At 36.8% G+C, this 15019-nt stretch overlaps 1 protein-coding gene across 17 annotated transcripts in view; it reads left to right on the top strand.

The window, feature by feature from the left end:
- The window catches only part of MYCBP2 (MYC binding protein 2), a 286215-nt gene that overhangs the window by 185197 nt on the left and 85999 nt on the right, over window positions 1–15019 (top strand). For all 17 annotated transcript variants that reach the window (XM_077973872.1, XM_028837602.2, XM_015121243.3 and 14 more), the window contains 4 exons: window positions 1457–1572; window positions 5286–5383; window positions 6096–6212; window positions 6926–7066. In XM_077973872.1, the coding sequence (XP_077829998.1) occupies window positions 1457–1572; window positions 5286–5383; window positions 6096–6212; window positions 6926–7066 (472 nt within the window). The remainder of the gene's footprint in view (window positions 1–1456; window positions 1573–5285; window positions 5384–6095; window positions 6213–6925; window positions 7067–15019) is intronic.

Here is a 15019-nt window from a genome sequence, read left to right as displayed (position 1 = left end):
ATTTGCAGAAAGCATGTGTTTACATTCAACTGTAATACTGCCAGCATGTTACATAATACTACTTACTAATGAAAGTAGGTATGTAAAGTAGGTATCTAGTATCTAAAAATGTTTAAATTGACTTGTTTAGGATTGATTAGTTTGTTTTTCATTTGTTTGCTATTTAAAAATTAATCCTTTTGTCCTTCCAATGAATTGTGGAGAGATTTCAGCATGTGGTATACTTGTATTTGATTGTACTGTCTTAATTTTTCAGCCCATAAGTAATTCTGTTAACTTCAGATTTAAGCACATTTTTTTGAGTTAATATTTTATTTGTTAGTAACAGTACTTCTTAAAATAGACACTTGGAAAAAATAATTAGATGCATTATAGTTTGGAGAGATCACCTCCATAGAATTTAGAAAAGTCCCTGAAGTGAATCTGGGATAGCAGAATTATGTATAGGCTGGAAATGCCAGTTTGAAACTCATGGGGAAAATACATTTGGGAATCATCTACATAGAGATGGCATTTATTTAAAACTGAGGAATGGATGTCACCTAGATAGATGGCATAGGTAGAAAAAAGATTACCCAGACCCAAATCCTGGGGCATTCCTTAAATTAAACGGTAGTCAGAAAAGGGAAAGCAACGAAACACTGACAAAGAATGACCAGTGAGATAAGAAAAAAGCCAGGAAAATAAATGTCGCTGAAGCAAAAGGAAGGAAGTATTTCAAGATAGGAAGAGTTGTCAGCTATTAAATGCTACTGAGAGATTACTGAGGATGAAGTGACCATTGAACTTGGGGACATGGTGGTCATTGGTGACTTTGACATCAGCAGGTGTAAGGAAATGTTGGAAACAAAAGCCTAGTAAGGATAAATTGTGGGAGGGAAGTAAAAGTGAGAAAATGGAGTTTGATATAAATAGGAGAAGAGATGTTAAGACCTTACTAGAGGAGGCTGTAATATCAAAGGGAGGTGTTAGCGAAGGTTCTAAAGTTTGTGTGCTAATGGAAATGGTTCAGTAAATTGAGAATATTGATGATGCATGAGAGAGAACAAGGTGATTGCAGCATAAAAATGTTGAGGGAATAAGATTCACAGGACAAGGGCAGGGGCTAGCTTTGGATCAAATCCAGGACACTTCCTCTATTCTACCATGAGAGAAGGCAGGGGAAAGTAGGTTTATTAATCACATTGCAACTTTGAGGTTGTATCTGATTGCTTATTGTCTCACAAGAAAGAGGTGAGGTCATGATCACCTGAGAGTGAGGAAGAGAGGTGATGCAGGTTTGAGGTAAGAAAGAAGTGAAATTCAAGCATTTTGGAGAGTAGACAAGCATACTATGGCAGGGTGGTAGGATTGCGAGGAGGTATGCAAACAAATTAAATGTTTGCTGAACTATTGTAATGATGTTGGCTGCTTAACCAAAAGTAAAATTTCCAACATCCATCTTATTTCTTTCCAGACCCAGTGAGAATATGCTGATCCGTGTCAATAATGATGGGACTTATTGTGCAAATTGGACTCCGGGGGCTATTGGACTCTACACTATTCATGTTACCATTGATGGCATTGAAATTGGTAATTTTTTTTTAAGCTGTGAGCTACTACTTACTTCGAATAACTAGAATCAAAATTATTTTTATCTTCTAGTTTTGCCCTTTAACTCGCCTCATACATATGGATAGGTTTCATAAGTTATTTGAGGCCTTGTTTTCTCATTCATAATGAGTAATTAGTGCGTTAACATTTTGTAATAATTTCTGGTGTCCACCCAAGCATTGTAGCCCTCATGACTCCTTCCCTGCATTCCCTGATGTGAATAGTCAGGTGTGCTCTCTTCCACGGTGCTGTGTTACCCTGTCTCTCCCTTGTGGGTGTGTCTGTGCTTCGCCTGACTGTGAGCAGAAAGCATTCATGCTTGGATCTCCCAGTGTAGCTCAGTGCCTGGCACGTAATGACAGTAAATATGGATGAATGAATGCATTTTTCAATCTATCAATGTGTTATAGGATATCTATACAGTCATGTGCCTCATAACATTTTGGTCAGTGATGAACAACGTATATAGTGGTGGTCCTGTAAGATTTTTACTGTACCTTTTCTATGCTTAGATATGTTTAGATATGCAAATCCTTACCATTGTGTTACAGTTACCTACAGTATCCAGTAGAGTAACATGCTGTATAGGATTGTAGCCTAAGACCAATAGGCTGTACCATATAACCCAGGTAATCTGTACCATCTAGGTTTGCATAAGTCCACTCTGATGTTTGCACAATGATGAAATTGCCTGGTGATGCATTTCTCAGAACATTTCCCCCATCCTTAAGCAATGCATGACTATATTAGATACATGAGAGGGGATTTATTAGGGAAAATTGGCTTGCAGAGTTATGGAGTCTGAAAAGTCCCATGATAGGCCACACCTGCAGGCTGGAGACCCTGGGATGCAGGTGGCCTCAGAACCAGAGAAGCAGATGATGCAACTCTCAGTCTGAAGCCAAAGGCCTGAGAATCCAGGAGGGGCACAGATATAAGTCCTGGAGTCTAAATTTTGGGGACCCTGGAGTTCAAATGTCGAGGGACAGTAGAGGAAGTGTTTATCCAAGCTCCAGAAAATAGATATGCATTCACCTCTCCTCTGTTTTTGTTTGCTCTGTGTCCCCAGCTGATTGAACAGTGCCTGCCCACATTGAGAGCAGATCTTCCCCACCTACTCCACTCACATTCACATGCCAGTCTTCTCTGGAAACACCTTCACAGACCCAAAAGTTATGCCTTACCAGGTTTCTAGGTATTCTTTAATTCAGTTAGGTGGACACCTAGAACTAATCATCACAACCATTAACTTTGAAAAACATACTGCTTGTCTTTCAGGCATTAATCTTTCCTTTCCTTTACTTTTAAACTGTGTGTATAATAGGATAACAAGGAGAAAACTATAGTACTTATCAGTGTGAATTTCTTGTAACGTTATTTTTCCTGATGCTCCTCAAGAAAAGGGGTTTCTGTGATCAGATAGATTTCAAAAACCTGGTACGGGATGAGTATCTTTTATCTGAAATGCTTGCAACCAGAAGTATTCTAGATTTTGGACTTTTTCTGATTTTGGAATAGCTGTATTATAGCTACCAGTTGAGCATCCCTAATTCAAAATTTCAAAATTCAAAATGCTTCAATGAGCACTTTTTTTGAGCATCATGTCAGCATTCAAAAAGTTTTAGATTTTAGAGCTTTTTGGATTTGGGGTTTTCATATTAGAGATGCTCAACTTGTATATGGTAGTCTCACTTGAGACATTCACACAATCTACATTAACATATTAGGGATTCTGAGAAGTTCTGAAATCAAGAAATTTGTCTATGTTTAATCCTTATCATGGGACCCCTTGCTAGTGGGAAAGAGAGAAACAGGGTGGAGATAGTAATAATACCAATTAATATTTCACCAAAATATTTGGAAAACTCTGCTTTAAGTAGTTTGCTTTGTCAGTGGAGGTAAAGAGGTACTTTACATTGATGTAATTGTATGTTCTCATACATTAATATAACTATATAGACTCAGATATGTCCAGTTCACCTGACCGTTCTAGAGACCTTCGCCAGCAGCCTTTGCTGCACTCTTCTTTATTTCAACATATCCATAAAGCCTTTAGTTCAGCAACTGTGTTTTGGTTCTGAGCATACATTGTCCTGAGTAAGACAATTCCTGTCAAGTGTTAACACTTTACTGAGGACTGTGAAAGTAAAACAGGCAAACCAAAATCATATGAAGTAGAATATAAGTAGTGACATACAAGAGATACAAATTACAGTAGGAATTCAAAAGTAGAAATAGCCAAGAACGACATTGTGAAGATTTTCTTCTCTCTAAAAATTCTGGTAAAATTTCAGTAGATAGAGTTTTTTTCATCATCTTATCTAATTGTGGGATGAAGGAAACTGATACAAATTAGATAAGAAAAATCCACTTGTATTTGTTTTTTGGAATGAAGCTGAAGAAAAAGACTTGCTTACTTAGAATCATCCATTTTCTTCCATACTCAACTTCACTGCTCTTCTTCGTAAGTTTTCTCCCATGCCATCAGTGGGCTGCAACCTTGCTTGACCATGGACAAGCAGAGATAATAATTCATTAGAACAATTACAATAATAATAGCTAACATTTATTGTGCATTTAATATATATATCTAAATTTGTTCTACATGTACTTTTTTTTTTTTTGAGACAGAGTCTCACTCTGTTGCACAGACTGGAATGCAGTGGCACAATCCCTGCTCACTGCATCCTCCACCTCACAGGTTCAAGCAATTCTCATGCTTCAGCTTCCTGACCTGGAATTACAGGTGTGCGCCACCATGCCCAGCTGATTTTTGTATTTTTAGTAGAGATGGGGTTTCGCTATGGTTGCCAGGCTGCTCTTGAACTCCCAACCTCAGGTGATCCGTCCGCCCCAGCCTCCCAAAAGGATTACAAGTGTGAACCACTCTGCCTGGCCCCTTGTACATTTTAAGTCATTTATTTCCTACAACAGCTCGGTGAGTTAGATACTATTATTTTTCCCATTTTATAGATGAAGAAATTGAGGCACAGAGAGTCAAACAGTTAGTGCAAGATACCGGAGTAACCAAAGCAGTCTAACATGAGAACCTCAGCTTCTCATAACCATGCTACATTGTCATAGAGATGACTGGTAGAGATGATGAGTGGTATTCTGATTTGATATTGTCTGATAAGATTTAATTCTCAAGGGTTTTTTTTTTAATTATTTTCCATTTTTTCTGTATCATTTCATATGTTCTAGTTAAAGATAGGGAGCCCCTTCTTTTCCTTAACCTCCTGAGATATTCCTTTAGAATCTTAGGGCCATTTTAAAAATATTTCTCTTGTTTAGCTTACTAAATATCCATTACCTTAAAAGGACAGAAATCAGATATTTGTGTTAATTTTTTTTTTTTTTTTTTGAGACGGAGTCTCGCTCTGTCGCCCAGGCTGGAGTGCAGTGGCCGAATCTCAGCTCACTGCAAGCTCCGCCTCCCAGGTTTATGCCATTCTCCTGCCTCAGCCTCCCGAGCAGCTGGGACTACAGGCGCCCGCCACCTCGCCCGGCTAGTTTTTTGTATTTTTTAGTAGAGACGGGGTTTCACCGTGCTAGCCAGGATGGTCTCGATCTCCTGACCTCGTGATTGTGTTAATTTTTAAAAATAGCCTGTGGATGTTTGTAAGATTAGGTTTAAGGATCTTCCTTCTGTTTTTTTCTCATATGTTACAGTTCTCTTATTTTTCTGACAGATGCTGGTCTGGAAGTAAAAGTAAAAGACCCACCAAAAGGGATGATACCACCAGGAACTCAGCTGGTCAAACCAAAGACTGAACCTCAGCCTAATAAGGTTAGGGCAGAATGAGCTGAGAGCCAGAATCATTCAATTTTTACATGTTTGTCACTGATGCTTCAAAATGGCCAGTAAACATCTAACGTTTTACTTGATTTCAGGACTTAAATTCTAATTATCCCTAAATAAATTTAGAGAGTAGTTTATGGTAATATTTCTAAGTTATAACATATGTACTTCTTTATTTCTTTGTGTAATGCTATCGTAATTGATACATATTGTATTCTTCCTGCTATATAACATTTACAATGAACAAAAAGTCTACTGAAATAAAGTGTAAAGTTTGCAAGGCAAAAATGTCCTCTACTGTCAGAAGAAAAGTTAACTTCTGAAATCTAAAGAATAAGTACAGGCATTTTGGTAAACTGCATGTTAAAAAATGAAATATTGGTAATTGAATTTGTTTTTCTAACAGAAACAAATGGTTTTTATCCTTCTTAACACATATCTTCAATATTTAGAAATGAGTTAAAATATATATAATTGTCTAAGTTTTATTTTCAGTAATATACATTTCAGTGCTTAAAAGGTCTGTGGTTAATGTTGTTATAAAGCACTGTTATTTGCAGAGGGAGCCTCACTACAAATAATTCTGGAACCTTGTTAAGAATTATGATACTTTCAAACCTGCTTAATTTTACTTCTAGCTACTTATAAGATCTCTATTCCATGTTCTTCCTACCTCACTGTTTATCTTTGCCTTTCTCAGGTTCGAAAATTTGTGGCCAAGGACAGCGCAGGGCTTCGCATTCGTAGCCACCCTTCCCTTCAGAGTGAGCAGATAGGCATAGTGAAAGTCAATGGAACTATCACTTTTATTGATGAGGTAATTGATAAAGGAGCTCTTGGTAGTAAATTTTGGACAGAAAGTTTTTGCATTGTTTTCTTAATAATAAGGTTACTGAGTTTTTTGTCAGAATGTGTTTTAAGCAGTTTGGGAAATATTTTAAAACTACTTTATAGAATGTGTTCATTGAGTTTCAAACAGTTCATTTATTTTATCGTTAAAAAATAACTAAAATTATATTTTGAACATGAAAAGAACAATGTTCAACATAGTATTCAGAAATCTATACATGTATTCACTGAAAATGGGTATAGTTTTTCATGACATTTTAAAATGTTTGTTTTGAAATGTGTTTCTTACTGCTTTAACTTTAGACAGTATATTTTTCTGGTAATACAACCAAGTAACTTCTGATTCTTAGAATATAAATATAAGGGAAGGAAGATTCGTATTATTTTGGGTAACATCTGATTTTACTGTTTAAACTATGTATCTTAAAGTGTGGTTTCCTTGTGTGTTTATTCCGAAGTGAAATTGTTTTTATAATCTTGTCACATGAATTATCATATTGTGTTGGCACTCTTTGCTGCTTTTTTTCCCCTGGAAGGTCTCTCAGACTTACTTTCTACAAAAACTAGATGCTTAATCTCCACATCCACCATTATTTTCCTGCTTTGCAGACTTTCAGACGTTGCTAGCCTCATAGGACTTACAGGAAGGCCTGGCTTGTTTCTGTTGCTTTTTTTCTATAGATCCATAATGACGATGGTGTGTGGCTGAGGCTGAATGATGAGACAATAAAGAAGTATGTCCCTAACATGAATGGTTACACTGAAGCCTGGTGCCTCTCTTTTAATCAACATCTTGGCAAGAGTCTTCTGGTCCCTGTTGACGTAAGTAAAAGGTGGTTTTAAAAAGCATTATAGATACACGCTGTTTTTTTTTTTACAGGGCTTTCTTTAATTAAGGCTTTTCAGTTCTGAGGTAACCCACAACTAAGTAACTTTTACTTTACAATTTTTTGAATTCTTAAGGGCTTCTGTGTAATGAAAGTGAAGTTGGGCAAGGTTAAGGCCCTTAGTGCAGATTATGATCCATCACAGATAGGCAGGAAGTAGTAAATTTAATTAATTACTACTTAATTAAAACTACTGAATTCCTTTCCAAGAGGTAGAAAATGAGACTGGTTACATTTTTTTCTTTCTTATTTATACAATTGTTTGGAATGAATTCCAAACTAAAGTTTATGAACTCAGAAATATACATTCAAAAACATGTATAAATGTATGTTATGGTCACATTTTGCAATTAGTGCTGTGTGTTTTGTCTAATTTTGAATTTCTTCTTTCTTGGCTTATAATAGTATTATTTAGACTTGTGGTGCTATGTAGTATTCTAATTGAAGTTAAATCCTAGTCTTTGAGAGAATTCATTTTACCTCCTTGTTAAGTATAGTAGAATAGAGCCAGTGTTCACAAGATTGCTACTTCATGAAGTATAATAATAACCCACACTTCATATTATATATTAACCAGGAAAGAATGATTTTTCCCTTTTTTCATTACCATCAAATGTGTGTGCTCTTTAGGACAGGGCTAATAAATAGCACAGGTAAAATTTTATTTAAAAACTTAGTATTTTAAACAGTTGAATTTCTTAAAAATCAGTTTATAAAGTTAGCTTATTATGTCAAACCATTCGGTATATTCCATTTGACTTTCTCCTTGATTGTCCGTAATAATGTTCTCCAAAGCAGTAATTTATATAATACAAGACAATTCTTTGGTGAACAAAACATTGGAATTTCTATTTGTATTTATTGATCTTATTTTTTTTATATGCTTTTGTGTATGTTTTATAATAGCACAGTGGAGACTTTGTATATATAGAGAGAGCAAGGAAGAGAGAAGGAAGATATGTGATCAAGAAAATTTAGAGTGTTGGCTTACTGCTTTACGGAGGTTAAGTTGAACAATGATACATCTATAATTAAAATACTAAATTTTAAATCAAAAAATTACATCAATTACATCTTACTAAATTTTCCTCAGATTTATACCTGCAGTTAAAAATAAAAAGGATTTTGACCTTCTATGAAAGTGTATTTTAAAGAGATAATTATAACCACCATTTTTGTACAGTTTTTTTTCCAATGTAAACTTTTTTGTTGGGCAAGGGGGAGTTGAGTTTTGTTTTTTATACAAATGGAAGAACCGCTGGAACTCAGGAGGTGGAGGTTGCAGTGATTCGAGATTGCGCCACTACACTCCAGCCTGGGAGACAGAGCGAGTCTCTGTCTCAAAAAAAAATAAAAATATGGTGATGGGGTCTTACTATGTTGCCCAGGCTGGTCTGGTCTCAGACTCCTGAACTCAAGCGATCATCTTGCCTTGGCCTCACAAAGTGCTGATGTTACAGGTATGAGCTACCACACCTGGCCATTGTGTGTTTTATTTAAGATAATTTTCTTCAGTCCCTAATAAAACGTTATTCCAGATTATATTATCTTTTCTACCTCCCCAGTCCAAATTTTCTCCGATTTCTTTGCTCATTTGAGGAGCTGCTTTTGGGAGAGAAAGATACTCACACAGATAAAGCAAGTCAATAAACAAAGGTAGAAAGGAAGAGCAAGAAGTACCATCTGTCAAAGTTCTGAATCCCACGGTTTTGTTTTAAAGCATTGTGTTCTGTTATTTGATGTTTTTGAACACCATTCAAGAGACTATCTGTAGTAGACAGTCTCCTTAAGGGAAAGAAGGGAGTAACAAATCTTAGAGGAGCGGTAAGGAGTGGAGTGAGGCATGCAGATACTTGCCGGTGGTTTTCACTGGAATGTGAGTGCGGAGGTTGTTAATGTAAACAGCTCAAGAGTGTCTGGTATTGTTAGGAAGCTAGGGTTTTTTTGATTTCTTCATTTTAAGAGTAGTAGTGACTTGAGAGTTTTATAAGTTAGAAGAAAGATACTAGTAGAAAAAGGGAGAAATTAAAGATGTAGATGACAAGGCTGAAGACTGAAAAACAGGAGGAGGAAATGGAATTAAGGGCACCTTGGAGAGCTTGCTTCTGTAAAAGAGCGGGGGATATGCATGGCAGTAGTTATGTCTTGGAGGAGGGAGGGACGAGGGGAAGAGGTTGAGGGAGACTACAAGTTCCCTTAAAATAGAAGATAGGAAAACCATCAGTTCACAATGAAAAGAATGAGTTAAGTTAGGGGGTTGAGAAATGCAATGAATATTTGGAATATTGTTTGAAGGATTACTGGGCCACTAAAGACTCAATGAGACCACTGTATAGACCCAGCTGGAATCCCGCGCCTAGTCCTTTATTGCCCTAAGTGTCCAGAATTAAAAGAGCCAAGAAACAGCCAAGAAAGCAAATTCTAGTACTAGTTGCTGAGCTGCTGTGACAGAAAGAGCAATTAAGATAATCAACTCTGGGAATGTGTACTCAGACCTAAGTTAGAAATGTGAAAGGACAAATGGAAGGTCCAAGGGATTTAGAAGATTTAATAAAATCCTAAGACAATATAGTGAATGCACTGTAGTTAAAGAGCTGGAAAAATACAGACAATAAAGTAGAGTATTTGTATTTGATATCATAGGTAGAGCACTTTAACGAATGAGATGCTCTGTTACATTGCCATGGGAGGGTGGCTGAAGTGCAGTGCACATGGAAGTCACTGCAAGTGCCTGAGTCTGGGAACTAAGAAGCTAGGCAGGTGGAAGATCATCTGCATGGACTTGAAGACACACAGATGATGTGACTCACAAAGTTAAAGATAAAAACAGGCTGTACGTGGTGCACGCCTGTTATCCCACCTCTTTGGCAGGCCAAGATGGGTAGATCACAAGGTCAGGAGTTCAAGATGGTGAAACCCCGTCTCTATTAAAAATACAAAACTTAGCCGGGCGTGGTGGCGGGTGCCTGTAGTCCCAACTACTCAGGAGGCTGAGGCAGAGAATTGGTTGAACTAGTGAGGCGGAGGTTGCAGTGAGCTGAGATCGCACCACTCCACTCCAGCCTGGGCGACAGAGCGAGACTCCATACCAAAAAAAAAAAAAAGATAAAAACAGTGTGTTTACCGTTGGAGGAAGGGGTCCATAAGACACAATTTAAAGTCATGGGGGGATGGAAATAGCTTGATGTTGGATCAGGAAGAAACAGAGCAGTTTTGATATAAAAATGAAAGAACAGGCCAGGCGCGGTGGCTCACGCCTGTAATCCCAGCACTTTGGGAGGCCGAGACTGGCGGATCACGAGGTCAGGAGATAGAGACCATCCTGGCTAACACGGTGAAACCCCGTCTCTACTAAAAATACAAAAAATTAGCTGGGTGTGGTGGCGGGCGCCTGTAGTCCCAGCTGCTGGGGAGGCTGAGGCAGGAGAATGGCGTGAACCCGGGAGGCGGAGCTTGCAGTGAGCTGAGATCCGGCCACTGCACTCCAGCCTGGGCGACAGAGCGAGACTCCGTCTCAAAATAAATAAATAAATAAATAAATAAATAAATAAATAAATAAAATGAACAGGTGGATGACATAAGGGTTTATGTTTTGGGTGGTGATCAAAGATGACAGAGGGAAATTAACTGGCATAGGGCTCTAAACAGATCCGGGATAAAGTTACTTAAGTACAGATGTTAACTGAGGGCTCACACAGGGTCAGAGGCCTGACATAGGCAGGGACAGGCATGATTTTCCAAGGTTTTATCTGTAGGGACTAGGGCAGACCCCTTACCCAGTCAGTACATTCTTCTTAAGAGAATCCGACTGTGCAGGGCTAAACATGATAGGGCATAGAGGGAATAATGATTCCCTCTCATCCCCTCAAGGAAATAACACAGCTAAATAGTTGCATCTTGCTACCTCTTCCTTTGTATCTCTTATATATTTACTACTGGAAAAACACTCTTATCTTTTCTCCTTCTTCAGTTCCTTTAGAGTAAACGAACCTTAATCATGGCTATTAATTGTAAAACATGACTCAATAAAAAAATGAAAACTGGGAGATATGAAATAAAATTGGAAGTATTCAAACACCAATGCTGCTAACTTAAAAAGAAGTGAAAGTACTAAAAAGTTGCCTTCCGCACTGTTTACATCTATCTCTTCAACCTTTTCTAGTTAAAACAATTTTGTGTTGACATCAATGTGTGCACCTTATTTGGATCCCAACTCAAACAAACTATAGAGAGGAGTGGGGGCAGAGATTGGAAGTTTGAACACTGACTGAATGTTGGATGAATTATTTTTTAAAATAAGATTGCTATAATTACCCATATTAGATAATCCTTAAAGTGATCTTGTCACGCTGTCTTGTTTATTTACTCATGTTTTAGAATTTGTGTATTCATTATAAGTATGAACTTTAGCTCAATTTTGATCTATCAGTCATTCTATTTAAACATCATATTTGACTAAAAAATATTGATATCCTAATTTAGTTCAAAGGTGACTTTAACTGTTTTAGCACTTTAGTAATGCTCTAGTTTAGAGACAAAATAGCATTAGACATTCATATTATGACTGTATCATTTCCAAAATAATTTTTAAGTCAATGGGAAAGATAGAGCTAAATAGATGAAGGGTTCAGATCCTCTGTGAGGCATTCATTATCAGTTATGTAGAACTTTTTGCCCTTTTTAGAACACTCTTCCTTTTTGTTTTGGTTTTTTTGTTTGGTTTTGTTTGTTTGTTTTGTTTTTTATAGCACCTTGCCTTGCCACCCAAGCTGGAGTTCAGTGGCACAATCTTGGCTCACTGCAATCTCCACCTCCCAGGTTCAAGCGATTCTCATGTCTCAGCCTCCCTAGTAGCTGGTATTACAGGCATACACCACCACGCCCAGCTGATTTTTGTATTTTTAGTAGAGATGGGCAGGGTTTTACCATGTTGGCCAGGCTGCTCTTGAACTTCTGGCCTCAAGTGATCCACCCATCTTAGCCTCCCACAGTGCTGGGATTACAGACTGGGATTAAAGACGTGAGCCACTGCACCCAGCAGAGAACATGCTTTCTGACTTTACGTCTTAAGAGTCTTTGTTTTGTTGTCTAATTTATCTAGAATGGTTTCGCTTCCATTTTTTTCTAATCTTAAGTTGTCCAGACTCAAAAATTTATTGATGATCTTCTTCATTTCCCAATTTTGCTATAGTCATTAATTTCATTAATTGCTCCTTTAGTAAATATTTGAGGTCTTATTCGTAGACTTCTTATTTGCATTCTTGTTAGTAATAAATACTAAACTGGAAAGTAGGCATTGGGTAGAGATGCAGAGGGGAGGGATACAGAGTAAATAAGATGGGGTGAAGTTCTGATCCTTGGAGTACTCGCCATGTAATGTGGTAGACATACCATATTCACATAATTAAGTTGCTTTGTGATAAGTTGTGGGATGGCTTCACATTTGAGGAGGTCTTGAAGAAAGGTTGCCAGGAAACAGTAAAGGAATTTCTAGACAGAGAATCAAATGTTCAGAGTTTTGGGGACATGCTATGTACGTGAATTGATGAATAGTTGATATAGGTCAAGCAGAGAATTGAGGGTGGAAAAGAGATATGTACTGGGGAGATTAGGTTTCCCTCTTCCTTCTCAGGCAGCACTTAATCTGTACAAGTAGAAAAGGCTTACTTCTTTCTTCAGCTGCCTATAATATTTGTTTTTCTTGCCTTCAGCCCATTTATGTTTATGTACCTCTTATTTCTGTTTTTAAACTACTTAAGGGTAAGGACTCATTCAGGATCCCTTCTTACTCACATCTGGTTTCTTCTTAAGCGTTAGAAATTACACTTTGCTCATAGTAGGTTTTTACAATTTGTTAATACTTTGCACATTTGTGGATGCTTAATTTTAGTTCTTTGCATTTGATATGATCATTCTCTTTAAAATAATTTCTAACATATATATGCTCCTTGCCTTAATTATGTCATTTAATCCTCATTGTGACCCTGTGATGTTAAGCATATTATAATTCTCATTTTTTCAATGAATAAAGATAGCCACTCACCCAGGAGCACAAGTAGAAAGTAGTGGAGCTGGTATTGGAACACCAGTTGATATGATTCCAAAGCCCGTGCATTTATGTTCAGTATGCATTAATCTAGTGGAGAGATAAGGATAAATACAGTTATAAAAGGATGAAGCAACTATAGCTGTGATAATCCTATTACTTTGACTAGAACTGCCAAACTACAGAAAGATACTTATAACCTTAATGGTTGAATGAGGATGAACAGCATGATATGTGTTGAAGATGACATGAGTCATTCTGAGATGGCATACCTGGGGAACATTGATTGATTTTAAATTAAAATTCTAAAGATGTGGAATCTACAAAATGTGGGCTAGTACAGTGTTTCAAATATCAAGGAAAATGCAAATAAGAAAATGAAAAGAGAATTTATTATGCACTTACCATGGAAGACACTAGACTCTCTGGAATCACGAGCTTAATTTTTTGGAAAACAGTGTACTTCTGTGATAGGAGACATTAATAGTTTGAAACTTACACACCCAATTCTTTGGGTACTGAGATCTTTTAACATTGTGAGGGGAGGTGAGTGGAAGAGAAAGTTTATATGAAGGAAAGTAGAGGATAGACCAATGGAAGTATTCTAAGGTATCTTTATAGTTCCCATATAATCTGAATTCTTGCAGAAGCAACTTGGGTCTCTGTATATCTCCATGCATTTATACAGATTACTTCTTATTTTAGGCTGATGGGTGTTTACATATAGAAAGTATACTGATTTTCCACAATTTGGGACCTGAAAAATTTGAAGTAAAGTTGAAGAGAAAGTATCATTTGTTGATCTTGTTTGTATAGCATCACCTGGGTTAATTGATAAAATTGGCAAATGTTTCTTGCATTTTAAATTCAATTTCATTCTTTTGGGTTACCTAATAACACCTAGCAGTCACAGCTTTAACATACCCCAGGTTTCCTGATTTTGTTAATAGGTTTGTCTGTATGTATATGTATATATATACCTGTTTTTTTAATCCTCATGATATTAACTTTAATACAACATTAGTAAATGTGCTGTTCTTAGTTAAGAACAGCTTTATTTCGTTATTTAGCTTAGTGTTAAAGTTTCATAAACAGAATGAGATTAAAACAGTTAAATTAAGACTGTAATAATTAATATATATATGCTATGCTTGATTTTCCTGAGTTATTTTATCATTTTGCTTTAACAGTGGCAATTCTTAGCTTTGTGCTTATCTAACACAATGGAAGATTTTTTCTTTTCTTTCCCTGAGCGTTTGGCATGGTTGGTCACATAGTTTCACTGTGATACTTATTCACTTACTTGGTCTCTTCTATGCCTTGAAAGATTATCAGCTTAGAGTTACAATTTGGTGTTCATTAATTTAGTTAGGTTCCCAGTATGCTTTAATTTTCTAATTTTCTTGACAGAACTTTTCTGCCTTTAAAATAGTATTCGAGAATAAAATGTTATTGTATATATATATGTGTGTATGTATATACACATGCACACACAAGCTGTGCTTGTAATAATCTGTGAAATTATACTATATGAAAGCTGACATATTTTAATAGTGAGAAATTGGGGCTTTGGAGAAATTAACGTTTTCGTGAATGTTCATCTCTTTAGACTAAAATGTTTCTAAATTTTCACAGAACACTATTCAAGAGTGTGTGTGTGTGTGTGTGTGTGTGTGTGTGTGTGTGTTTGAGATGAAGTCTTATTGCCCAAGCTGAACTTGAACTTCTGGGCTCAAGGAGTCCTACCTTCTGAGCTTCCCAAGTAACTGGGACTACAGGCATGTACTACTATGCCCAGCTAAGTTTTAAAATTATTTTGTAGAGACGAGGTCTCTCTATCTT

Source organism: Macaca mulatta, chromosome 17 (assembly GCF_049350105.2).
Source record: "Macaca mulatta isolate MMU2019108-1 chromosome 17, T2T-MMU8v2.0, whole genome shotgun sequence".
Lineage (NCBI taxonomy): Eukaryota > Metazoa > Chordata > Mammalia > Primates > Cercopithecidae > Macaca > Macaca mulatta.
This window is presented reverse-complemented; position numbering and strand designations above follow the sequence as displayed.